Below are 26,460 nucleotides of genomic sequence, written 5' to 3' on the forward strand. Positions count from 1 at the left end.
CCTGGAGCACGTGCCCCGATGACTGGGGCACGGGACTGCTTCTCTGTACCCTTCCCCCTCCCCCACGTTAATTTGCCTTACCTTTTCCAGATCCTTTGTCTTTTTGCTCTGAGCGCACGTCTTCATTTGTTTGCAAACCGTCTTGATTTTTCCTGGCCACTCCTAGCTAAGGTCTGAGCCTTGGGATCTGTAACTAAAGCCATCTACGAAGGCCTGTAATGGACCCCAGGATGTCCTGATGTAAATGGCACCTAGGCACCCCCATTTCCATCATTCTCCTTTTTGCCATGGGAGGGGCCGGTAAACCCTTGCTTGGACTTGACAACTCCACTGGTCCTTCCTTGTTTTATCATCTCCCTCAGTCTCTGGGAGATGAACCCTGTCTTTTCTATGTAAAACCCTTTACATTCTGTTGACGGCTCCCTGTGGTATCTTACTTTGCCTCCCGCGGCCTTAATATTTATTTATAAGCATTTGATTATTTCTTCCTTTTTCAAACGGCAGGCCCAAGGCAGATTACATAAAGTAATGAGGCACTGAGCACATCATTAATGAATACATACAGATAGGATAACCAATAGGAAGGAGATTTCTAGTCAATATGTACAACATTGGATAGGAATAAGGCGGCGTTTGGGTAGGAATTGCGCATCTGTAGGTATGGAACATGTTAAACAGCGGTGTAACAGACATTAAGAATCAGAGATAGCCTGGAAGTGGGCGAAGCTTGTGGGATTCACGGTCAGGAAGACTTCTGGAGGGCTAGGGCTGAGTCTCGGTTGTGCAGTGCAGGAGAAGGCTTGGTTAAACAGCCAAGCTTTGACGTTTTCCCGGGTGGTGAGGTAACCAAGTTTCCCGCCGCAGCACTAGGGGAATCTTGTTCCGTATTTCAGGGGCTGAGCAGCTGAGCGAGTGACATCTCGTGCACCTTAGCTTGGCTGCAGCCAGTGGAGGGGAGGGGAGAATGGCCGTTTGGGGGCAATCAAAATCCCCTCATGGGGGTGTGGGAGAGCAGAAGCTAGGAAAGATATTCAGGGGCCAGTCGGTTCAGACTTCTCCTGCTTCCATCTATTCTCTGGCTCCGTTCTCTTTCAATCTGGGAACGATACAGGACCATATCATCATCAAGTGTGTTTGCAAAAAAGACAAACTTTTCCTTCTAACCACTCTGCAATGTCAGGCATCAAGATCTTGAACAGAATCAGCCTTGAGGCATTCCACTAATTGCCTCTTTCTCCTCAGACCGAATTCTATTCACTCCAGGCCCCCACCTTGCAGCCCACCTCCAGGCTACTCGGTTTATTTCAGAGCCTCTTATAAAAAACTGTTATCAAAGGTTTTGCTGAAATCTCAGTAAACCACATCCCAGCATGCATCCTTGAGCTAATTCTCTTGCCACCCAATCAAAGAAATGAATCAGCTTTGTTTGACACGATCTCCCTGTTTCCTCGGATCTTGCAACCCACTGGATTCTGGATGCTTTCACCGCCCTTTCCTGTACCAGAGTCTCTGTTGATTTTCCCACCACTGAGATAAGACGAGTTGACCTGTGGTTTCCATCCTCTTCCTCTGAAGAGGAACACCTCCTGCTCCTTCTCCGGTCCTGCGGGAGCACTCTCATGTCTAAAGATCTATTGAACAGATCTTTCAGAGATCCCACGGGAAGCTCTCGGAGCTCCCTTAATATCCCAGGATGTATCTCATCCAACCCTATGAGCATGTCCATTTTCGGTTCTGTTGGCTCCTTGCAAACACTCTCTTCTGTAAATTGTGTGGCATCTATACCTCTCTCCCATACCTTCCATGAATCCATAGTCTGTGGACCTTCTACTTAGCACTTCTGAAGCACTACACAACATTCGCAGTGCTGTGACATATGCAGGTCTTCCAGTCTCCGCTTCCGTGAATGTTGGAAAAAGGGCCTTTGTTCAGCCTCTCCCTTTTCCTCACCATCTCCCACACAGCCCTCCTTTTCTCCTCTCAGTCGAACAGTTCCACCTCTGCACGTCTTTCTTTTTGTCACATCGCTGTAGGACCTTCACTCCCGCCTTCGCCGTCCTGATTACCTTTGCTGCTTCTTTCAGCTTTACCAAATATTTTTCCCCTGTGTAAGGGTGTCCGTTACTAATAGAGCATGCATCTTCATGGATTCATATCTATGAGATCGGTAAGAGGCGCCTAATGCTGTTTCAGTTGCTTCCCACTGGGAATGATCTTAGACTAGGAGCATTTGTGCTCATGGGCCTTCCCGAAATTCTTCCTTCCTTTCTCTAATTTCTGCACATCCTTTTCCTCACCTTCCCCTCCCCCTGGTACATGTCCCTGGCCCGCTCTTCACAGGTAACCTGGCGAGACACACACACACACATTTTGTGTCTTTCACCACTGACTTTCTTTGCTTATTGGGGGCGATAGTGCAATGAAATCTTCGCCTGTCCTTCCGGGCAGATGAAATGGGAAGAGTGACCAACACTGCACGGGGGTGGGGAATAGGACAGCGTTTGCATCATGAGCTGCCCGTGCCAGTGACATAAGCAGCGATCTGGCCTACGCGACTGTGAGCGCTCCAGAACGGAGCGGGGCGGGGGGGGGGGGAGGGGGGCTGTTGGTGCTCCCAGCAGCGGGATGGCTTCCCCGGGCGCTGCCTGACTGTCGCTCCTCACAGCGTATCCTGTTTTGAAGCGCATTCTGTAAGGGGCAGGAAGTTTAGGACTGGAGTTCACAAGTCTGTTTGCTTCGTGCTGTTCTTCAATCAGTGCGTCTGGCTCTTTACCAGAAGGAACTAAAGCAAAATTTGAGAGAGGGCATTTCAGAGGAAGCAGGTTCTTAGGAAGTCATGTATGATATACACCTCCTGGCAACAGAGAGTCATACCCTCTGGGTATTGCCAGAGGTGGCTTATACTACTAATACCATTTCTACACTACTAGGCATGCACAGGGTTGGTTCCATACACCCTCTTGGACACTATCAGAGGTGGGGTATATGCACCTCATGGCCAGAAATGAGCCATGTACACCTCTCGGGCATTGCCAACCCTGGTTATATATCTTTTCTGGCTACCTTTCCTGAATACCACCAGTGTTGTTTATTTATTCATATTTAATTAGTTGCCATATTAACCATGCCCATAGTGACCTACAAACATGTGTTGGGTACTACAGTAGGTTGCGCATAACCCTCCTGGGCAATGCCAGCACTAGTTGGATACTTCTCTTGTGTCCTGCTACTGGTGGGTTATATATCCTTCCTGGGCATCACTATATATTCACATAACACTTTTACCCTGGCCTGTAACTGAAGACAGCACCGTGGAGAAAATGCTTAGTGCCGCTCAGCCTTTAACGATGTGATGACAGCTGGGAGTGAAAGACCTTCCTCTGAGGGTCAGAGGGCAGAGGATTTCACAGCACAAGGGGCCATGAAGGGCGGTACGTGCTGGGGGAATCCTCTATGTTTTATCCATTTAAACCTTTAGCTGTGTTGATATAAGAAACCCTGGAGAAGGCACAGATCGATCACAGAAAGCACAGGGGCATAATCAGGATCTTTGGGGATGCAACACCTGCATGGAAGGCAGGGAGGGGTCTAAGCATGGGAAGAGATGAGAGAGATAATAAATAGTTGGCTGTCCTTGTCCCCCCCCCCCCCCCCATTGCGCCCATCACACAAGGGGAAAGGCTAAGGATCTCATGTGCAGTGCTGCAGCTGGAACTTATTAATGGGCTAAATTAGACATCATCCCCTTCCATATATAAATCAGAGGCCCACGCAGACCCTGCAGACTCTCAGTTTAATAACAAGTTACGGATCATGCGGGCTCTCCAAAGCCCATATTCCACAGTGATGCTGGACAATTTTTGGTTGGCTCCAGAAAAAACGTATGATAGGCTATAGATGCAATCCAGTGCATTTCTAATCCAGCAGCAATCGGCAGGTCCAGCTTTCTCCAGGACTCTCCAGAACGGTTGCTAAGTACCCTGTATTCTCCGAACAGTCCCCCCCCCCACTCTCTCCTTTTTTCCTGTCCCTGGCTGGGTAAGGGAAACAGGGAGAAGGATAAATTTACACTGAAGCAAGGCTGTGGCATCTTATCTTGCTGGCTGTTCCCCAGCATAAACTTCCTGTTGTGTAACTGAAATCAGGATCGGTTGTTTCTGATCCCCCCACCCTATAGAAAAAAAAGAAAAAGATTTCTCTGCATTTGTGTTTTTATTCCAGAGAGAGAGTGTGTGTGTGTGAGTGTGTTGGGAACTGGGGAGGAGGTAATGGATATTAAACTCATGCTGAGGATCTCTTGTTAGTGGGGGTCGCTACAGCTTTCTTTACCCACTCCAGCCCCTTCTCGAAGTCTGAAATCTAAAGCTCTCTCCTCTGCTTGCTGACCACTTTGGTACACTATATGTTGGTATAGAAGAAACCTTCTCTTCCTTTACTGCTATTCAAACTCTGAGACAGAGAGAGCGAGAGGAAACACCTTCCCAAAGGTCATTTGGGGTTAACCGCTCTGTGACCCCCCCCCCCCCTCAGAGTTGTTATAGTAGCCGTGTCTTTGCCCTCCCAGGGGACATGTTGAGAAGGAAACGGGGCAGGGGGCAAGTCATGACAGCCCAGCTGCCTGCCTGGCTAGTGGCCACACACTGCCTGTGCGTGCTCTGCGGTTAGAAGGCCAGACACATTCCCCACTAGGACAGTGCCGGGGCAGAGGGTTCTTGGAGGTCAGAGACAGCCCTCTGTCAGGCCGAGCTGGAAGGCTTTCAGAGGCCAAGGGCAACCTGGTCAACAGCTTCTCCCTCCTGCATTGCTAGAAGTGAGCTTGGGAAGGGCTGTGTGGATGAGAATTCTGGGTGCTTTGATAGTGGAGGGGGACAGTCAGGTGGGCTCCCTAGACGAACCTTCTGTCATATTCCCCCCCCCCCCCCACACACACACCAGTTTACCTACTGGTGGCAGCTCCAGCATGGTGCTTCCCCCTACTGGTGGCAGTGACTCCAGCACAATGCTCCCTCCTCTGGAAGCACTGCCTCTGGCACAGCCTCGCACTGGTGAGATTTTGCCATCCACCAAATGTTGGTGCTCTAGGGGCAACCGCTTGCTTTACCTAATTGAAGCACCGGCCCTGAGGAGAGTGAGGTGGGGGGGGGGGAGGGGGGAGTTGGGCTCCACCTCGTGCTGGATGTTGGGTGTCCAATGCCATCACAGCTTGTTCAGGAAGGAACCTCTGACCTCCCTCCCTCACTGCCTGCCAAACAGGAAAAATAAGACCCTTATAGGACATAAAGCAAAAAAATAAGGTGACGCAAGGTGAGGGAAAGAGGAGCATTGATGCAAAGTGCATGAAGGATCTACCAGAGCCAGGGCCTATGCCCCTTATGCGGATTCTCCGTCACTGCTCTACCAGAGCCAGGGCCTGCCCTCTCTTTCCTGAATCGGTGGCTTCTGAGCCGGACGCAGGGCCAGGACTCCTCATATGGTGAATGCCTGACATCACCCTACCAGGCCCAAGGCCTGCCTTCATCCTGTCCTGACTTTGGGACATCACTCTACAAGAGATAGCCCTCTTCATCCTATCTGTGTCATTATCTAGTCCAGGGGTGCTCAAACTGGTCCTTGGGGCCACTCCCCCCCCCAGCCAGTCGGATTTCCAGGATATCCCTATGATATGCATGAGAACTATTTGATACATAGGAGGTAATGCATGCAAATAAATCTCATGCATATTCATTAGAGAGATCCTGAAAACCTGTCTGCCTGGGGAGGGGGAGGGCACCCCTAAAAATGAGCACAAATGGGTGTGATCAATTATTGTTATTGCTAAGGAGCAATCATATGACTTGAATCGTGGGATTATTTCAAGTTATTTTCCAGTATCTCTTTCTCTCCACTTCAAGCACTGGTTTATATAATTGTCCTGCTATTGCCGAGTCCCTTCCTGACTGCCACACAAATGACTTTATCCTCACTCTAAAGTTAATGGCACTCTCTTGCATGGATGATCCATTCTCAGCCAAAAATATATATATATATATATTCTGCAAATAAGTGCGGCTCCCATAGCAGAGCTGCTTCCAGGGACTTCAGCCTTCCAGCAGCAGTTCACCTGTTGTCTACAAACTTTCTGTTAAGACAGACTCATGTTTTCGTTCAATAGTATTTAGGCCATGGCAAGGCTGGCGCGGGAACCTGCACCCTTTCCTTCGGGGGACCTTCTCTGAGCACCTCTCTTTGGTCTGTAAATCTAATCATTGGCTTGTAGATGCAGCCCGGAGACAGGAACGACTCTGGAAGTCAGCTCAGCGGGCTGGGGTACCCGAGCAGGAAACGTAACTTGGCGTGCTTTGCTTGCGATGTGCTGAGGGTCTGCGTTCAGCCCTGCCGATGACTGGCTCGTTGCTGGCAGTGGTCGGGGGCCTGTGGTCCAGTGACCTGGGGGGGGGGGGGAGGGTTAGCTTGCTGTGTTGTGGCAGCTACCCTGCCAGGGGCGGTATATGGGACGGAATACTGCAGTTTACGCATAATGACTTTGTTGTTTTGCTCGGGTACTGGATTGCAATAAAGCTGAGGCCTTTGACCTCCCAATTACAAGTGTGGATGTGGATTATTTATGATTGTGAGAGGCTGGGCGTGAGGGTGAGAGGCTGGTCCAGGGTGTCTTCATATTATTTCTGCAGCCCTGCCCTGTGCGGAGGTTCAGGGCTGTTAGATGCATTAAGTCCTTGCAAAGATCAGAAGGATTTTGCACAGTAGCTCTGGTTTCACACACAGGTTCACACTTTCAATCACTGGAGGAGAGGAAGGCTCCAGGGGAGCCAGAGAGGGTGAGAAAATCTTTGCTCTTGTGAAAAGGTGACAGATGATAACAGGACCCCAAATAAGAGGCCCTAAGTATTTATCTCCAGCACCCCACTTTCAATAATATTTAGTATTTATGCAGTGATGTCAGCACATGCACGAGCAACCAGCATTAAAGCGCATGTCCCAAAGATCTTATAATCTGAATTTTTAGCAGAGAGAGTTTAAATAACTTGCTGACGGGTGGACACTGTGAAGAGTGGCAGTGATGGAATAAGTTCTCATGGAATTGGTACATTTTGGAATCTTTAAATTCACCATGCTTACTGTCAGCCATAGAAACCTAGGTATACATGTATTTATGCACTCCTAGAGTCCACTGTGAAAAAATTAAGAAAGAACATTCAGTGCAAGACCTAATCTTAAGCATCTGATCTTGCATTTGGATGGTGCTCTGGTGGATTTCTTATTGTTCCTATAATTTACTGGGTCCTATGGAAGGGATTGTCATGTGAGGTTCTTTAAACTGGTATTTACTGACAACAGGAACACTTTCTGTGGAGCTGATTTACAAACATGAATGTACAGGAAGAAAACTGATTAACATATGGAAGAATTTTCTGTTAGATAGAAGCATGGGTACAAGGTTGATTAAGAGATAGAAAAATCACTGGATAGACAGACACATGGATAGATATGTTGTGGAATAACATGGGAAGATCATTGATAGGCTAGATGGTTAGTTTGGTTGATAGATGGAAGTATCATTGATTGGGTTGGTGGATGGAGAGATGCATAGGGCAGGTTGATAAACAAATGAGAGAATCATCAATTCAATAAATGATGGACAGATGGATGGAGAGATGAATTATGGATATCAGATGGAAGGACTGATTGGACAGATAGGCAGCTTGTTGATTAATCATTGATGGGAGAGATGATGGACAGACAGATGGAAAGGTAGGTTGTTTGATTAACATGGATGATCATTGATTGGACAGATGAATAGGCAGGTTGTTGATTAATCATTGATGGGAGAGATGATAGATGGATGGACAGGTAGGTTGTTTGATTAACAGATGGAATGATCATTGATTGGACAGATGAATAGGCAGGTTGCCGATTGTTCATTGATTGAAGAGATGATGGACAGATGGATGGACAGGTAGGTTGTTGATTAACAGATGGAAGGATAATTGATTAGACAGATGGGTAGGCAGGTTGTTGATTGTTCATTGGAGAGATGATGGACAGATGGAAGGATGGATAGGTAGGTTGTTGATAACAGATGGATGGACCATTGATTGGATGGATGAATGAACAGATGGAGGGGGATTTAATAAGGCCTTCGGACATCACAGTCGGATTCCACAGATGTTGGTGTCTCTTCCCACAAAACAGAATGCTGGTTAATTCCAAAAAAAGAAATCACAGTGCCTCCCACTCAGCAAACTATAGCCGTTCTTTCCACATCTGGAATGAGGCGGGTTCTACCTGAAATTGCAATGAAGTAGTTAACAAGACTCACACCGGAATGTGTTTCTATATTGTCGGGGAAACTTCATTTCCTCTTATGGCAAATAATGGAAGAATCAAGTGCTGGAAGAAAGATCACTTCCTTTCTCATCTCTTGACTAAAAATAAAACCTAAACAGGAAACAGTTGGTAACAGCTAATGGCTATCTTTCTGCATGCCTATCCCCTCCTTTTCCCACCTTAGCTCTACCCTTTCCAGCTTCCCACACTTCAATTGCTCACAGGAGCCAGAGCTGGGACTGGAACCCCGTTGTAATCATTCCTCCAGTGGCACTCCCAGCTCTAGCTCATGGAGTTGGGCTTCCATCTGAAAGCTGTATTTGCAAAATCATTTGGAGAAAGAAAAGAAAGTTTCAGCTCTCCAGCTACCAAGGAACATTAGCCTGAGATCTGTAGGTCACTGCTATGATGCATTGGCTGAGCTTTATGTAGAATAGCAGGAAGTACTGCAGGGCAGGAATGAGGTGCATTGACAGAACTGTGAATGGGGGATTCAGCTCTGGAATAGCAGGGGTACTGCAGGGAAGGAATGAGGTGCATTGACAGAACTGTGAATGGGGGATTCAGCACTGGAATAGCAGAGGTGGGGAGCTGCAGGGCAGGATAGAGGTGCAAGGGAAGAGCTGTGTGTGGTGGTCTTAGTACTGGCATATAAAAACATAGAATACGGTGGTTGATAAAGCCCATTTAGAGGATCATGTTCTAGGGGTAATGCCTAGGCACTAAGGCCAGTAATGTAGATAATTTCCACGTGCATTGGCATTACCACTGGAGCTCCTGAAGGTAACTGACTAACATGCAAACCTTTCTAAAAAGATTGGAAATAACCTCTAATAGTGTTAATGCTGGAGTGACTATCCAGAGTTAAATCCTGCGAGGTTGAAGGTTGACCTTCCAATGCGAGAAAAGTACACCTAAAGTGCAGTTACATTTCTCTTGTTAGGAGGGCTTCATATATGCATGGCAAAGGGCCTGGCCCACCTCCTCTACACCAAGAAAACTTTGGGCTTCTGGATCCTGGCACTCTACCTCTGACCGCCACAAAATCCAAATCTGGCATTCACCGCTTCTCCCCTAAGATTCCTGACAAGTTTCCACTAGCAAAAGGGAATTGGTGTCCCTTATGTTGGCAGGGTGACAAATTCAAAATGGCGCTAGCACATCTCACATCATCATCTGAACCTGTTAGCAGGAGGCCCAATTGACATTTCAGTGGGGTTAGGGGTGGGAGGGTGGGGCTTGGAGGCCCTTAAATGAATTCCAGAGTTGGGAGAGTGGGGACCTGGAGGCCCCACTCATGTTTCCAAAGTGGGTTGGGGCAGGAGTGGAAAAATAAACTTCTACCCTTCCTGGCGCCCGATCCCTGCAGCCCATGATCAGGAACCATAGTTCTTAGAGCCAGTTATCCTGCAGAGGTTGCTGCAGGGCAGGGCTGAGGTGGCAGCAGGATTGCTGCTGGGTGGCAGAGTCGCTGCTGACATAAGCAGAGATGCATTTTCTCAGTGCTGTAACAATGCAATGCCTCAAGTTGAAGCAGGCATAGGCAGCAGAATGGGAAGGCCACCAACGTTTTGCCCCAGAAAGCATCAGCAACCAGGGCAGGATGTGTGTGTGTGGGGGGGGGGGGGGAGCAGGGGCAGAGATTGATGTGTTTGGCCCCTCCTCCAAACCCAAAAGGTCTTCCACTGCCCCCAGGAGACGGAGATGGGGGTGGTAATGGTGAGTTCTAGAGGTAGCTTTATATTTTCCTTGTGATAAAGTGCTGGAAAGAGTCTTGTGCCTGCTAAGAAGCAGATCCTTCTGTACTGCCTCTGTTTAGCAGTGAAGGAAAAGAACCAGGGCAGACTTCCTGGGTCGGCACATCCAGCAGAGAGCTCCAGGAAGGCAGGTGGACCATGGGCAGGGGGGATGGGCTAAGAGCCACAGAGTCCTGGAAAGGAGGCCCAAGAAAAAGCTGAGCGAGAATGGGGAAGGGTGGGAGGAGAGAGGCAGGGGCCTGTCTTTAAATCCAGAGATAAGGATTCAGTAGATAGGGTAGAGCAGCCTGTTCAGCCCAGTGAAATACAAGCAACTGAGCTCATTGCAGTGCTGTTAATGAAGGATGTGCGCCTTGTATTAGGGAGGGTGAGGAATGTGCAGTGCACTTCAGTGCTGTGTTAACGAGGGATGTGCAGAGTTACGCTGGCTTTATTGGTGAAGGGAATGCAGTATATTGTAGTTTTCTGGAAGGGTCATGCAGTCTAGCACAATGCAGTGCTGTTAGTGAGGGGCATGCAGTGGGCCTCGGTGCTCAGTTTGCCAGAGGAGGCTGCCGTGCAGTGCTCCATTCTGCCGTGTTAGTGAAGGGTGTGCAGTGCATCTCATTGCTGTGCTGGTGAGGTGGAAAACACGGCAGTGCTGGGGACAGGGGTTTGCAGCACACCTCAGTGATGTCATGGTGAGGAAGTTACAGCACACTGCTAGCAAGGGGTGTGCAGTGGAATGCAGTGCAGTTGGGAGTAGGTAGCATACCACGGTGCTGTGTAAAGAGGTGTTAAGGGCACTGCAATGATGGGTTAGGGAGGGCTGTTCCCTATGCTGCACCACAGTGCTTTGTTAGCCAGGGGTATTAGTGAGAGGTGAGCAATGTACTACGGTGCTGTTAGGGAAGGATGTGCAGTGCACTGCAGTGCTCGTTAGGGAGGGGTGTGCGGGGCTCTGCTGTGCTGTGCCTCGCTAGTAGTGTGTGAATGCTGACCTGCAGGCAGCTGCGCTCTTCATCAGCCGGGAGCTGTTATGCACCGAGGTCCCCCCCCCCCCCCCCCGGGCCTGCAGCTTTTCTTTTGTTGTGCAGCTGTGAATTTCCTGTTTTCGAAGGTTGGACTGTGGGAAAGCGGAGCTGTGCGCAGGAGATTGGGGGCGAGGGGGAAGTGGGGGGAGGGAGCAGACTGTAGTTATTTATTACTGTCACCTTTACACAAATAGGGCCAGAATCCTTCGTCCCAGGAGCTCCCGGAGCACCAGTCCTGTGCAAGCAGTTACAGGCCGACCTCAGGGAAGCCGCCCCCCAGAGACACTGGCAGGGTGAATGCGGTCCTTCCCGTCCCATGGGGGAGGGGGACAAAAGCTGAAACAAGGGAATCTCCCCCCGGCCTGGAAAACAGCCCCAAAGCAACTGGGAGACGGAGAGTGGGTGAGGGCAGGGAGTTAATGGAGAGAAAACGTAACCCTTTGTCCAGCTGTTTGAACCTGAAATCCCACTCTACAAGAATTCGCCTCCATGACCCCTTTCCTGGAGCATTTAGGTTGATGGTGGCTGAACGCTGCCAGCTACTTAGAGGGAAACGGCTGCATCAGGTGCCCTTTCCCTGCATCACCCCATGCCCCTTCTTGCTCAGCCCTCACTCCAGGCTCCCCTGCCCTGTCTGACAAGTTCCCCTACTGGGACTGACTTTTCCCTCTCTCACACTTTTTTTTTTTTTAAACTAAGGGGCAGATGCAATAAATGAACATGTAAAGCGGGAGCTCTGCTAAGGGACGCCCAGGCACCTCTCCTGGGTGCGCGATGCAATATGTAAAATGAGGGGTCGCGCTGCCAAGGAGGCGCTAGGGTCAACTGCACGCCCTTAGCGCCTCCTCGGCAGTGGGCTCCAGGGCGAGGTCGCCTGTCCGCGGGTTAGGAAAACGCACGCTCAATTTTACGCCATGGTAAATTGAGCGTCCATTTCCCTAACCTGACCACCGGCACTTTTTTTTTTTTTTTAAACCTTTTACTAAGTCAGAGGATGTGCAGAAAAGCAGTCTGTTCTGGTTTTCTGTACAACATTTTGTGGTGCTCAGAAATTAACGCCTGCTCTGGGCGTAAGCATGTGCGGGTCGGGTGCACATTTTTTTATTTTTTTACACTTGGGGTGAAAAACCAATAGTCTCATCAGCATGCATGGAAATTTGACCTCATGCACGTTGCTCGTGGAGATCCTGAAAAGCGGACTGACTGGCTGAGGACCCCCCCAGGACAGGTTTTGGAACCTCTGGTGTAGGTGAAGGCCCCTCTCTCCCTGTGATGTCACCCGGCAGGAATGTCCCTGCCCGTGCTGACATAAGAAGTCCGGGTCACACCCTCACACTACCATATGAACCAAAAAGAAATACAGATAAACCGCTCCGAAAAGCAGAAAGATGTCATTTCCAAAGGCACAGCCTCCTGCAGACGATAAATCTTTCCTTGCCATCCTTTTCAAAAGGTTTTTTTATATTGGACTTTTTAGACCGTACAGAACACCATTATTCTGGTAACTGCAGAGGTTCTTTAACGGCAGTGGGAACAAAATTCAGCTAGAAACCCAAAAAATTGTGGTACCAAAACGTTGAAAATATTGTTGAAGAAAACAAAAAGGGGGGGGGGGGGGGGAGAGCGGGAGCAGGCGGGTGTAAGGAAAACCAGGAGGACATTCTGTATCTTCCCCAGACAGAGACACAAAATTCATCCGACAACGTACACAGTTTTTGTTTTGGCAAAATATATACTTTATTTGTTTCTTTCGATAGGAAAGGGACGTACAAAAACAGAATGACAAGAAGGTGTGCACACACTCATGCACACGCCTCATAAATATGAACACATTTAAATAGCTTTTATATAGAAGATATAATAAAGGCCATCTTGAAGCTCTGTACACTGCATTTTGTTTTGTTTTTTTAAATAATTATTAAAAAAAAAAGGTGAGCTTTCCAACGATAAGGTTTTTTTTTGTCATATAAAATAGTTCTTTATTTCCTGGGTATTGTTTTTGACGCTCGGCATTCAATGAGACTGTTCTAGTTTTTTTCCTTTTCTCCCTCACAAAGTCCCTCAGAAAATCTTTCAAAAAAGGGGGAGAGGAGCTAAGTACAGCTTCACCACCAGCATCCATTGTCCTTCTTCCGCCATAATGAAGGTCAAAGCCCTTGTTCCTCCCCAGTGTCCTGCCACCTGTCCGGCACCAGGAGACCCTCTGGTGTAAGAAGTCTCTCTGCTCTGGCTCAAGGGCTTCTTTGCTTTAGCAAGTTCAAGGGGCAACAGGCAGCACGCCTTGACTGACAGGTCGCACGGTGGGGTTTGTTCCATCGCCATCTCTGCCGACAAAAAGGACCAGCCTCTTTCTCAAAGCCGGAGCCCAAGGAGTCCTTGGAACGTTCTAGAACTCCTAGTGCAACTTCTTCCTTGCTTCCCTTTCACGTCCGTCTGCCGTTCACACGTGCCTCCAGATGCGCCAAATCCATCCGCCATGCACATGGATAGCCACATCCGTTCTCCATCCGCCTCATGCCTCCAAGAGACCCGGGGGGGGGGGGGGGGGGGTCCAAAAAACTGTCTGCCTCGTGCGAGTCCAGGATAACCCATATCCATCCGCCTGCTGTCTTAACACTTACCGCTTAGCCACCTGGTGTCTCGGACACCACATGTCCGCCTGCTGTCCGATGCCTCCACCACACATCCAACCTTCTAGCAGAATGAGTTCCAAGCCAGGGTTTTCAAAGGGTGCATCCGTTCCATAAATAGCAGCAGAAATAAATATTAAATATTAAAAAGTCTATATTAATATAAAACACCCAAGTCCGGGAAAGTTGTAAACATTCTTTAGATGGGGAGCTCAAATGGCTTTAAGTCCAAACAGATCTTCAAACCTAAGAAAAAAAAAGAGAAGAAAGGAGAAGAAACACTTCATTAAGAATTCACAGCATTGCGAGGACCTTTCCTCAGTGACTCCGGGCAGGAGTGGGATCTTTCACCTTCCCCCTACTGCTGCTATGGTGAACCTTGGAGACTGTGGCCAGCCACACTCTCTCTTCAGTGTGGCATGGAGGTGCTATGTGGTCAGTGGCTGCTCTGGGTGAATGAACAGATTAATGCCCCGGGAGAATGCCTCAGAGGGATCTGAAATCCTGCATGCAGTCAAACTAAACATAGATCCCACTTTCAAAATTGTATGCAACATGCCATAGAGGGAGCCATGTTATTGAGGTCATAGATCAGTTTCATCCTTTGACCTTTTATTTTTGCTACTGGTGCTTCTTTGAACTGAAAATATGTTCCAGATGCACTACTATAAAAGGAAAAAAAATAGTAAGTAAAATGCTCCCATTTCAATTGGCTACTGTGGATGGCATCACTTGCTAAAATGACTCTTTTCATGTTAACTGGATGGCATATTAGAAGGTTACGTAACAATCTGGAGAAGTGGGGAGCATGAGCAGATTCAATAAAGCTTACAGGACATTTGCTTTCCTCACTGCTCTGCAATAGGAATATCATAACAGCCACCCTCTGACTAACCAATCGTGGTCAATTCTATGCTATCAGAGGGATTATTCCTCAAAACCAAACAGCCACCTCAGGAGTGAGCTGAGCTTTGCCCTGTCTGCCCGCTGAAAAAGTCTTTTTCCATCACTTAATTGGAACTTCTGTCTTGCTTAGGAAAATAGACAAAACTCTATTCAGCATTGCAACTGAGTGAATCCCCAATGGACATCATTGCAGTTGTCCCTGAAAAGGAACATCCTATTTCCTACACCTGTTGGAGGTGTATGAGGCAGTCCTATCCCTAGGTGAAGAAGAGATTTCAATCCTAGGCTCACTCATGTAATTAGATGCTTACCTCAGGACCACACGAGGCATCGCTATCAATTTTCAGTCTACTTGTGAGATTGCACTGAGCTACACCCAAGTGCAGAGTTAGCCAAGGAAGGGAGACGTGACAAGCTTGCAATCTGGGTAGTCTAGAAGGGCCATGGAGAAGTCCCCATTTCCATCAGGGCATGGCCACAGCTAAATCCTGATTCTTTGCTACTTTAATACTGTCACTCAAAACTATTTGTAGACTGGTCCCTTGCTGCTGCCCATGCTAGGGCAGATATCAGCTGATGTGGCTTCCAGTGGAAGTTAGCATAGGCAAGCCATAATCGTTAAAATAGCAGGCAATCACTATTGAGAGGAGAGAGCTGGGGAAGATACAGAAATTACAGTAATTCATAACCCATCATTAAAATCATCCATTGTACCTGAAGACTGGAGGGTGGCCAATGTAACCCTCATATATTTAAAAAGGGCTCCAGGAGTGATCCAGGAAACTATAGACCAGTGAGCCTGACTTCAGTGCTGGGAAAAATTGTGGAAACTGTTATAAAGAATAAAATCACAAAACATTTAGATAGACATGGTTTAATAGTACACAGCCAGGATGGATTTACCCAAGGGAAGTCTTGCCTCACAACTTTTTTGAAGGAGTTAATAAACATGTGGATAAAAGGTGAGCCAGTGGATGTATTGTATTTGGATTTTCAGAAGGCGTTTGACAAAGTCCCTCATGAGAGGTTTCTAAGAAAATTTAAAAAAGTCATGGGATAGGAGGCAATGTACTTTTTTGGATTGCAAACTGATTAAAAGACAGGAAACAGAGAGTAGGATTAAATAGTTTTCTCAGTTGAGAAAGGTAAACAGTGGAGTTCCTCAGGGATCTCTACTTGGACCGGTGCTTTTAATATATTTATAAATGATCTGGAAAGGGGAGCGACAAGTGAAGTGATCAAATTTGCAGATGACACAAAATTATTCAGACTAGTTAAATCACAAGTGGATTGTGATAAATTGCAGGGGGATCTTGCAAGATTGGAAGAATGGGCAGCCAAATGGTAGAAGAAATTTAATGTTGACAAGTGCAAGGTGATGCATATAGGGAAAAATAATCCATGCTGTAGTTACACAATGTTAGGTTCCATATTATGAGGTACCACTGAGGAAAAAGATCCAGACATCATAGTGGACAATACATTCAAATCATCGACTCAGTGTGCTGAGGCAGTGAAAAAAGCAAACAGAATGTTAGGAATTATTAGGAAGGAATGGTGAATAAAATGTAGAATGTCATAATGCCTCTGTAGCGCTCCATAGTGAGATCGCACCTTGAGTATTGTGTACAGTTCTGATCACCGCATCTCAAAAAGATATAGTTGCCCTGGAGAAGATACAGAGAAGGGCGACCAAAATGATAAAGGGGATGGAATGGCTGCCATATGAGGAAAGACTAAAGAGGTTAGGAATGTTTAGCTTGGAGAAGAGACGGCTGAGAGGGGATACGATAGAGGTCTATAAAATCATGAGAGGTCTAGAATGGGTAAATGTGAATTGGTTATTTACTCTTTCAGATAGTACAAGGACTAGGGGGCACTCCATGAAGTTAGCAAGTAGTACATTTAAAACAAATCTGAGAAACTTCTTTTGCACTCAAAGCATAGTTAAGATCTGGAATTCATTGCCAGAGGATGTGGTTAATGCAGTTAGTGTAGCTGGGTTTAAAAAAGGTTTGACAAGCTCCTGGAGGAGAAGTCCTAAATTATTAATCAAGTTGACTTGGGGAATAGCCACTGCTTATTACAAGCATTAGTAACATGGGATTTATTTAATGTTTGGGTACTTGTATCCTGGATTGGTCACTGTTGGAAACAGGATGCTGGACTTGAAGGACTCTCAGTCTGACTCAGTATGGCAACTTATATTCTTATGTTCTCTTGATGCCTTCTCAAAAGGATCAAATGCCAAATTGGTAAGATGGTTCTTACAATCAATTGCTTAGAACTCAGTGGACAGATGTAGTGGAGGCAGAGAAGATGTGGCCCTTAGCCCAAGGAGGAGTTGGTGCCACCTGAGGAGACTACTCCCCAGGTTCCCCTGTCGGCAGGCGAGGCTGAACTGAAGCAAGGGCCAACTGGATCTTCGCCACTGGAAACCCGCGGTCCCCCCAGGTGGAGCCCGTAGGGACCCGGGCCGCTTGGATTTAGGTGGGCCCTTGAGAAGATGGAAGATTCGGAGTCCGGTCCAGGGTCAGAAGCCAGAGAGTCGCCAATCACCAGTCCGAGGTCAGAAGCCAAAGAGTGGTCCAGGAGCAGGAACAAAGGTACCAGAGGCACAGACACACTTACGAGAGTAAGCAGACTCATTGCCAAGTCGAAGAACAGGAAGAGGAAGCCTCCATAAATACTCCCAGGCCTTTCATGTCATCCGGGCAGCTGAAGGCAATTTGGTGATGATGGTCCTTTAAGAGCAGCAGGCGGCTACCTAGGAGAGGGTCGGCCTGCTGGAACCCGGAAGTGAGACACACAGCCCGTCGCTGCGGAGAGAAGGCCGGGGAACAAGCGCTCCAGCGCCGACCTGACCGAAGAAGACTGATTCAGCCCGGAGGGGAGCAGGGCCTACCTCGGTGACATCTCCCTGTCACGGTGCCAGCGGTGGTCCCGGCGCTGCGGAGAAGGTTAGTGGGGGACCAGCCGTGGACGTCCGCGGCTGAGAACGCTAACAACAGAATTTCACCTTGATCCATTTGGAGCATAGCGTTCTGATAATGTCTCCCACCAAACCAATCCAATGTCTGAGATTCATGCCCGGGGTGCAGGGGGGGAACTAAGATATGCTTCTTAGACTTCTTGATGCATTTGCACAGATTTGAACACCGCAAACTGGTGTGGTTTGGGAACCAGTTGAATTCCTTAGCTGCCTAGAGACACAATGTTTAGTGTCCCCATTCTTACCAGTTGAGAGGATGGAATTTGGATTTTTTTCACATTCTCTTATGCACCTCTTGCCAGTAGGAGTAGACTGGCACTGGCACTGCCGCTGACTCTTTTGGGGCGTCCAGATACTGGAGGCCAAACAGTGCTTCTCTGGGCCAGTGGCAGATTAATGATCACTTGGGCACTGGTGCAGGTTTTCATTTTGTGCTCTTCCCCCACCAACAAAAACACACAACCCTCCACTATACCTTCCCCATGGCCAAATGTGCTTACACCCCGCTCCCCCCCCCCCCAATAACATCCACTGCTATCAGCCCATGCTCCCCCTCCCACTACTGCCCAATACTCGCAACCCACACTGTCCTCCACTCAGGGATCTTACTCCACACACCCCCACCCTGCCCAGTTCACTCAATTGTCTTTCCCTCCACCCAGGGTTCTCACCCCATACTCTGTCCACCACTGTTCTCATTCCACAATCCCCCTGCTACCCAGTGCTCTCACCCTGCGTTCCTCCCTGCCTAGTGTTTTTACCCCACGCTCTCCCTCTCTACAGTGCTCTCACCCTACATTCCCTCTACCCTACTCAGTGGACTCACTCCTCTCTTCCCCATCCAATGCTCTCACCCTCCACTCCATCCTGCCTAATGCTCTCATCCCACACACACACACCCCTAACCCAGTGCTCTTACCTATGCTACCCCCTCCACACCTAGGACTCTCACTTCTGTATTCCCCTGCCCAATTGTTTTCACCATTCTCCCCCCATTGCGTTCCTTACTCCCACATCTCCAAGTGCTCTCATTCTTCTACACCCCATGCTTTTAGCCTTCTCTTTTCAGCATACTCCCTTCTCACTATGCTCTCACCGCCCCCATTTCCTTCTCTCCACAGCACAGTGCTCCCACTCAGTAATCTCCCCTTCCTCTTAAAGCCTGTTGACCTAGGCCAGTAGTGAAAGAACCTGTTCCTAGCAAGAGGCTCTCTCTCTCGCCTACAGCAGTTGATTGGTTCTTGTGAACAAAATGAGCCAATCAGCTGTAGGAGGCAGGGCAAAAATTCAGCAGGTTTCCTCTTCCCTCCAACTGGCAGCCAGGAAAATGAGAGGATTCCACAGTCACACGAAAGACGACAATACCATTAGAAGTAGAGACTAACTGGCAATCTAAAATGATCTTTTCAGAGCCACTTCAGTCTTCCTTTCTTGGGGGTCTCGTTCTGTAGGCAGCGTTTTGGGAGTTATGTGGCTAGATCGCTGATTCAGGATCATTGAGGCAGGCCCAGCGGCAGTGTCAGCATTCCTGGTTCCTAATCCTTGGTTCCTGGTTCCACTGTTTGTCTTCCCTGAGTTCCTGTGTCCGGTTCGTCTTCTGAGTTCTTGTCTTCGTGGTCAGTCTCCCCGCCATCTGTCTTCAATGTTCTCCTTAGGTTGAGCCCTAATATGCCAGGGCTAGCTGGAAGTAGACCCAAGCCTCTGTGGAGGTGAAGATCTGTCTCATAGAAGAGGTTGTGGTCCCTCATCCTTCCTCCTTTTTGTTCCTGGTCTCATTGGATTGGACTTCTGTCTTGACATTGGATTGGACCTTGATGCTGCTTGACCACTGCCTGCTCACCATTACTGATTGAACTCTGCCTGCTCTGACCACTGCCTGAACCCTTGGCTTTTCATCCGGATGTAGTGCATTTTTTCAAGGGGGTGAAACATGTTCAGCTTCCAGTCTGCCAGGTGATCAGTCTTGGGCTCTGAAATTAGTCCTGAGATTGCTAGCAGTAGCCCTCTTTGAGCCACTGAGGAAGGTATCGGTCAAGGACCTAATGCTGAAGGCCTAGGGGGGGGGGGGGGTTCTTCCTAGTGGCCATCTATTCACCAGAAAAATGTTGGTCTCTGTCTTTCATTTTATTGAAGATATGTCAAAGTTTCATCAGAATCAGGTGATATCACTGCTTGTGTTCAGATTGGAGTATACAAGGTCAAGGGAGACCCTTATACTTTCTAGATGTATGCAAGCACTGCTTAGGTACCTGAAAGTCAAACACACCTTCTGGAGGTCAGATATGCTAATCATTCTCTTTGGAGGATGGTGAAAGGGGAAGGAAGCCTCAAAAGCATCCATTGCCATGTGGATTAAGGAGGCAATAACTTCAGCTTATATCAGAAAAGGCAGAAGGATCTTGGAGGTGCTGAGAGTGCACTCCATGAGGGCACAGGCCTTATAGTGGGAGGAGCAAAAACTAGTCTCTCCACAAGACGTATGCAAGGCAGGCTCGTGGGCTTCTTTACATTCATTTATCAATCATTAGAAGAAGTCAGATGTTCAAGCCAAAGATGCGGGGGTTTGCACAAGAGTCCTGGAGCATGTGATAGCTTCACGCTGCCCAGGTTAGGTACTGCTTGGACACTTCCCATTCATCTGGACTGGTCTGGCAGGATGATAAGGAAGGTGAAATGTAAGCATACCTGTTAATTTCCTTTCCTTGAGTCCTGACAGACCAGACCATGACCCACCCAAGGGGTCATAGTATCTTTTTCTTTTTGGTTCTTGTTCATAAATATTTAGGAAGCCCCCTAGTATTGGCAAGCAGGGGAGGAAAGAAAAAATGTTTACAGAGAATGACAAACAGGAGAGTCTGTTTGTGGTACTCAGATGAGTCTATATATAATTTTTATTTAGATATTCAGGGGAGGGGAGGGACAAAACTATTTGGAGATTAGACAAAGGCTTGGGGACAGCCTTTCCTGCTGCACCCAGCTACATAAGGGTGCATGTCAGACAAGGCTTGTGGTGCCTCCATCTGCTGGCAAGCAAGGATAACCCATTCATATGGATTGGTCTATCAGGACTTATGAAAAGGTAATTAACAGGTACCCTTCAATTTCACTCTTGCCTCTAAAGTTGCTCTTGAATATTGCTGATCCAAAAGAGTTGTGGGGCTCAGCAGGAGGACTGACTTTACTCAAAGTGTCTCAAATGTCTCAAAGTTGGAGCTCTGGAGACAGTGAGCAAGCTGGATGGGAGGTAAAACTTTCCTCCATGCAGAGCTGTTTAGGGAGTGGGATCACATATTCCAGTAGCCTGCGCTATAAAAGAGATCAATGCTAATGATCCTTTTTCTTTTGCTCTTGGCTGCATGCTTGAGCAGTCAGAGTCTGATGAGCAGTGTGAGCTGGGAGAATAAGACCTGTCTTGTTCTCTGGGCCTGTCCTTAGACTTCTAGAAGTCAGTATAGCTCCATGTGCTTCTTTGATGCCTTGGGCACCAGCTTGGTGGAAGTGCAAGTGGACTTCAAGATGAGACTGCAGTCTCATCTCTCATCCTGCAGTCTCATCTCTCATCTCTCATCTTGCAGTCTCATCTCTCATCTTGCAGCTCTTGATGGCTTTTGGCCACATCCTGGTGCAGATGCTGCAGTGGGACATGTCCTCCTTCTTACCCAGACATCTGTAGCAGGGCTTGGGATGGTCTGTAATTTACACTCTTTGTCTGCAGTCTGGGATCTTCGTGAAGCCCCTGGGCTTGCTTCTCTGCCATCAGCAGAAGAACGAATGATGTGAAATCGAAAAGGTGAGAATTTTCTTTTCAAAAATAAATGGCCCAAGGGAAAAAAAAAAGTCTGCAGCCAGCAAGGCTTGTCTGAAACTGCTGCAAAAGGGGCAGTGAAAAAGGAACAACATTTACACAAAAAATCCTAACTAAAAGGAGGAAGCAAGGAAAAGAAGCTGGAAGAAAAAAAAAAAAAAAAGACACCAAAAAAATACCGAGGGAGCTCAGAAATGCGATCATTAATTCCAGCCGTAGGAATATGGGAGCTGCCATGCATGCCCAAAGGGATTTTCAATCCTTCTCTGGAACTTGCCCCATGTTGGTGCAGTCAGATGATGTCAGACCCCCTCCACCACCACACACAGACACGCACACACCCGTGTGACCGAAGCAAATTGCTTGTCTTTGGTAAACAACTGTACAACGGTTAGCAAAGCTTCACAAATGTCCCCCCCAAAGAAGGAGGAATAGTCACCCACAGGATAAAGGATCCAGATACAGCAATTGGCATAGGGTTAAGTCAGCAATCACTTTCCTAACTCTCCAGGACTGAGCAGAGGCAGCAGACACCGACTCCCCGAGTCCTGATGCCCTTGCAGACTAGTGCTTGTGGCAGCTGCTTGCCGGATACAGAGGGATGGCCAAGAACTCTGCAGCCAGTTTCAGTCTGATAGGAAAGAGGAAACTCAGGCATTGATTCATCGGTCACCAGCAGTTCTGCTTTATTAAAGAACGGTGTGGGGGGGGGGGGGGGAGCAGGCCCGCAGTTAGGCAACTGCTTAGGGTGCAAACGTTTGAGAGACACCAAATATCCAGGCCAATGAGGAGCCTCCGTCCGCTTGCTTCAGGGCCATGTGCCGGCACAGCTTCAAAGGGGCGCAGCCATGGCACTCTGCCTGTGGGTGCCCAGATCTTAAATATGGCCCTGTTGGGGGGGGGGTGGGGGGAGGCGGGGGTAGAGAGCCATAACCTTGTAGGTTGGTCATGTAAAGGGGTAAAGAAAGGGGGGTCTATAACAAACAGCACAAGATTTACCTTCAGGAGACCAAGACTCCACATTGTCACGACCAAGTCTGGCCAGAAAAGTGCTATGAACTGCAATTACAGTAAACGATTGGTTAAGCCATTTTTTGGTTGTTTGCACATGGGGATGCGGGCTGTAGAAAGTCTGCGGCAGTGAAGGCAACGCCGCTGTGACATCTCAGGGAAAGTTCAGCTGGATTCTGAGCAAACCAAGCGCTTGGCGCAGAGAGCCCCAGCCCGCTAGAAACAGAATGAGGTCCACGACCAGCTGATTCCGCTTGAAGAAAAGCCTGGGTATTAATCAAACCTTTAAAACAAAACAAAACCCTAAAAGAAAACACATTTTAGCTTAAATAGCAAGCATCCCCTGTCTGGAAGGCTGTGAAGTGCCGATAAACGATTGCTCTGCTACCTTCTGGGGAGGGCTGCAAGAGTCAGGGTCACCCTAAGGATGATCAGCAGACAGCGAGACCCTTCCAGAACCAGCCCCGGTCTCGGCGGACCTTCCTTCTGCCTTGCAATGGATGCATGTTTTCTTGCATTTTAAGTCTCTTTGTGCTTGAAAAAGGCCTCACTCAGGATCCTGAAGCGCAGAGTGGCAGCAACCAGGAATGGGCCCTGGAGAGCACCAAACTCTTTGCAGGTCGTACGGTAGCTTTTCTTGGACCCAGACAAATGTTTTTAGGATAGAGAGGATTTGGGTTCAGTGGGCTGAAGCCTATGGTTTTATAGACTGTTTGTATGGTCAGTTTGGGAGGGTGATTGTTATCATTTCAGCGTTTTCCTTGTGGTGTTTTGGTTCTATTTTAAAATTATAATGGATGCCAATAGGCTCCAGGAAGGTTACAAAACTAACTGGACAGGCAGGAAATAAAATGTAAGTAAATAAATTATCCAGAAACAATGTGGAGACCCTACGGGACCACAGTACATCTGAAGAAGAGGAGGGCCTGTGTGTGCTCCCGGAAGCTCATGTACCATAAGGTGCTTGGGTAAGACACTGGGTCCAAAAGCTGGCATTGTACAGCCTGCAAGGAGCAAAGGATCCCCAAGCCAGTTAAAAGGCAATAAACTAGGTAACCATCTAATTGTAGCCCAAGCCACAGTTTGCTTGTGGCTTGGGCAAAGAGTGGGAGAAACCCTTTAGATTAGAAGCAGCCTCCAATGCATTGCAGTGTTTGATGAATCTCCCTGTGCGCCTCGTTGTCTGACTGCATCCCCTTGGGGCAATTCTGCTTCCTCATACGCTTTTTGCTTAGGGTGGGATTTTGATACTGACATTTTCAAGGCTTTCTCCCAGAAGCCCCCCCCCCCCCCCCCCCCATCTATGGGAGGGTGCAGGAGGAGGAAATGAGGTTCAAAGAGTGTGACCCCCTCCTTGTTGCCACCACGGCACCTGCACCACGGGTCCCAGCCTGCCCTACCTTAAGCTTGTGAGTAGCTCTTAGCCTGGAGGCCGGTTCCTAGGAGGGGGCTGGGGAAAGCATGGAGAGGGGGGGCAGACTGCAAGATGGATGTCAAACTGAGGCGACCCCCAAAGACCAAAGTCACTTTCAAACAACTTTCTGAGGGCCGTTCTAGGGTTTTAAAGCTACCTGCTCAGTTTAATGGCTAAAATGGATCCCTGTTTTACTGCTTCATTCATCTCTGACTGATGCTGATTCTCCTGGGAGCTAAAGGCAGACAGTATCGCCCTGCAGGCCCTGTTCCTGGCCTTCACATTCCATTGCTGTGACCTTTCCCATTGCAGGGTCAGGTCTGGGACTGGGGGGTCACCTGCCTGCTTGATGACATTTTGCTGTTACATATCCCTCAGTATGGAGCAAGTCTACAGTTTGGAGCCATTCCTCTCTGTAGAGGGTCTCCTGCCTCTGGCACAGGCTGGGAGCCACTTCAGTGGGCCACAGGCAGCTCCACTGCCCTCCTATCTCACCCACCCCCTGACTGCATGCATACCCCAGAGAGCCATACAGAAGGCAGCACCTTAGTGGTTCGGAAAGGAGACAGAATTCATTGGAACAGCTCTGCTTTGGGCAGAGCAGGACCTTAAGCACACACAGATTCATTACCTCAGTTGCAAAAATGCACTGCTCCGGGGGGTCTGGAATGATATAAATGGGGTGATAACCCCCCTCTTTGGGGTAACCGATGGGTGAGCTGCAGTGTCTCTGCTCAGATTTTTTACTGCAATAGAAAGAGGGAAGTGTGTGTTAGAAAATGTTCTCAAAGGATTGAGGAGAGAAACCGAGCCTCATCCGGAGCTGGCTTAGTGCTAGGAGGGGAGAGGGATGCAGCATGAAGCAGACCAGGAGTTCAGAGAGAGAGAGAGAGAGAGAGACCAGAAGAGGAGAGAAGAGGGGAGGGAGAAAATAGAAAAAAACAAAAACACAAACATGAAGGTAAATGGGAAACTGAATATGAACTGAGAGAAGGCAAACGACAGACAGCGGGAAAGCGGGAGAGAGGAGCGAGACAGAGAGGGGAACTGGAACAGGCAGCCGCTCACTTCTCCTGCTTCTTTTTGCCGGCAGACGGCCCCTCCGAGACGTTCCGCTCCAGGAGCTTCTGCTTGTAGTTGAACTTGTTGCTCAGACAGTCTGTGCTGAAGCGAGGCTCCTTGTTGGGCACCTTGAAGCGCCCTGGTGCGATAAGGAAGGAGTCCCTCTCTTTCAGGTTGTTTATGGTCTCCAGGCCACTCTTGCTAGGCCCTTTCCCTTGCTTCTGGCCCAGTCTCACCTGCCTGAGGACCAGCATGGCGGCACACACCATCAAGACTAAGGTCACCAGCCCAAGGCCGAAGGAGATAGCCAGGGCGGCTGGGAACGGGTCCTCCGCTGCCCGCCGGCTTGGGGACGGGGTGGGGTCCTGGACCCGGAACTCGCAGCTGGGGCCCATGTAGCCTGGGGGGCACTCGCACACGTGTCCCGAGAAGTGAGTGTAGCAGGTGGCGCCATTGGAGCAGGGGTTGCCGCTGCAGGCATCCATGCGCACGCCGCAGTCCTTGCCACCATAGCCCAGGGTGCAGGAGCAGGTGTAGCTGTTGATCCCATCCACACAGGTGCCACCATTGGCGCAGGGGGTCCTTGCACAGTCGTCGATGTTCAGCTCACAACGGGCGCCGCTGAAGCCAGCCCGGCATTTGCAGATCATGCTCCGGCCCAGGTCCAAGCAGTGGCCACCCTAAACCAGGGGGAGAAGCAAAGGAATCATGTGCACCCCCCCACAGCAAAGCTGTCTCATGGACTCTGCATGCATTACCAGGTCAGAGAAGCCTGGCGATTAGATCCAAGGTCTGGGACACATGTTCCTTGGCCTTGGAACTTGGGCTGAAAGCTCTCGGGGGAAGGGACTCCAGTAGCTGTACACTTTATATTTGTAGAGTGCTGCATATGCTTATAATTCTATATAAAACTACAATCTAGCCTCACAGTCACTAGCCCAGATCAGGCTCCCCTGCTCTCCCGTCGGAGCTAGGAGAGATGCAAAAAACTCCCCTGGAACTGGACACCTGGTGATTGGACAGGATGCAGCATCAGAGGTAGCTTGGAGTAAAACTCTGTCTGAATTTTATCTTATATAAGAAGGGGACCCTGTGTGGCATGGCAGTCGCAGTGCCCTGTGTGGTCCCATCTAAGACGCTGTACGCTATGTATACCCATGTAGTGCCCCTTCAGGGAATGAACCCCCATCTTTACCATTCAGGCAGGGACTGTCCCAGTGCCCCTGTGTGGTCCCATCTAAGATGCTGTACTCTATGTATACCCATGTGTATACCCAGTGCCCTGCAGGGAATGACCCCCATCTTTACCATTCAGGTAGGGACTGTCCCAGTGCCCTGTGTGGTCCCATCTAAGACGCTGTACTCTATGTATACCCATGTAGTGCCCTGCAGGGAATGACCCCCATCTTTACCATTCAGGCAGGGACTGTCCCAGTGCCCTGTGTGGTCCCATCTAAGACGCTGTACTCTATGTATACCCATGTAGTGCCCTGCAGGGAATGAACCCCCATCTTTACCATTCAGGCAGGGACTGTCCCAGTG

The 26,460-nt window shown here is 48.7% G+C and overlaps 1 protein-coding gene across 1 annotated transcript in view; it reads right to left on the bottom strand.

Annotated features, from left to right (window-relative positions):
* Positions 1-12,863: 12,863 nt before the first annotated feature.
* Positions 12,864-26,460, bottom strand: part of DLL3 (delta like canonical Notch ligand 3) — an 87,500-nt gene continuing 73,903 nt past the window's right edge. The window contains exons 7-9 of the mRNA XM_029571302.1: positions 24,925-25,597; positions 24,488-24,602; positions 12,864-13,974 (exon numbers count right to left, since the gene is read on the bottom strand). Of these exons, the coding sequence (XP_029427162.1) occupies positions 13,969-13,974; positions 24,488-24,602; positions 24,925-25,597 (794 nt within the window). The 3' untranslated portion in view covers positions 12,864-13,968. The remainder of the gene's footprint in view (positions 13,975-24,487; positions 24,603-24,924; positions 25,598-26,460) is intronic.

Source organism: Rhinatrema bivittatum, chromosome 11, assembly GCF_901001135.1.
Source record: "Rhinatrema bivittatum chromosome 11, aRhiBiv1.1, whole genome shotgun sequence".
Taxonomy (NCBI): Eukaryota; Metazoa; Chordata; class Amphibia; order Gymnophiona; family Rhinatrematidae; genus Rhinatrema; species Rhinatrema bivittatum.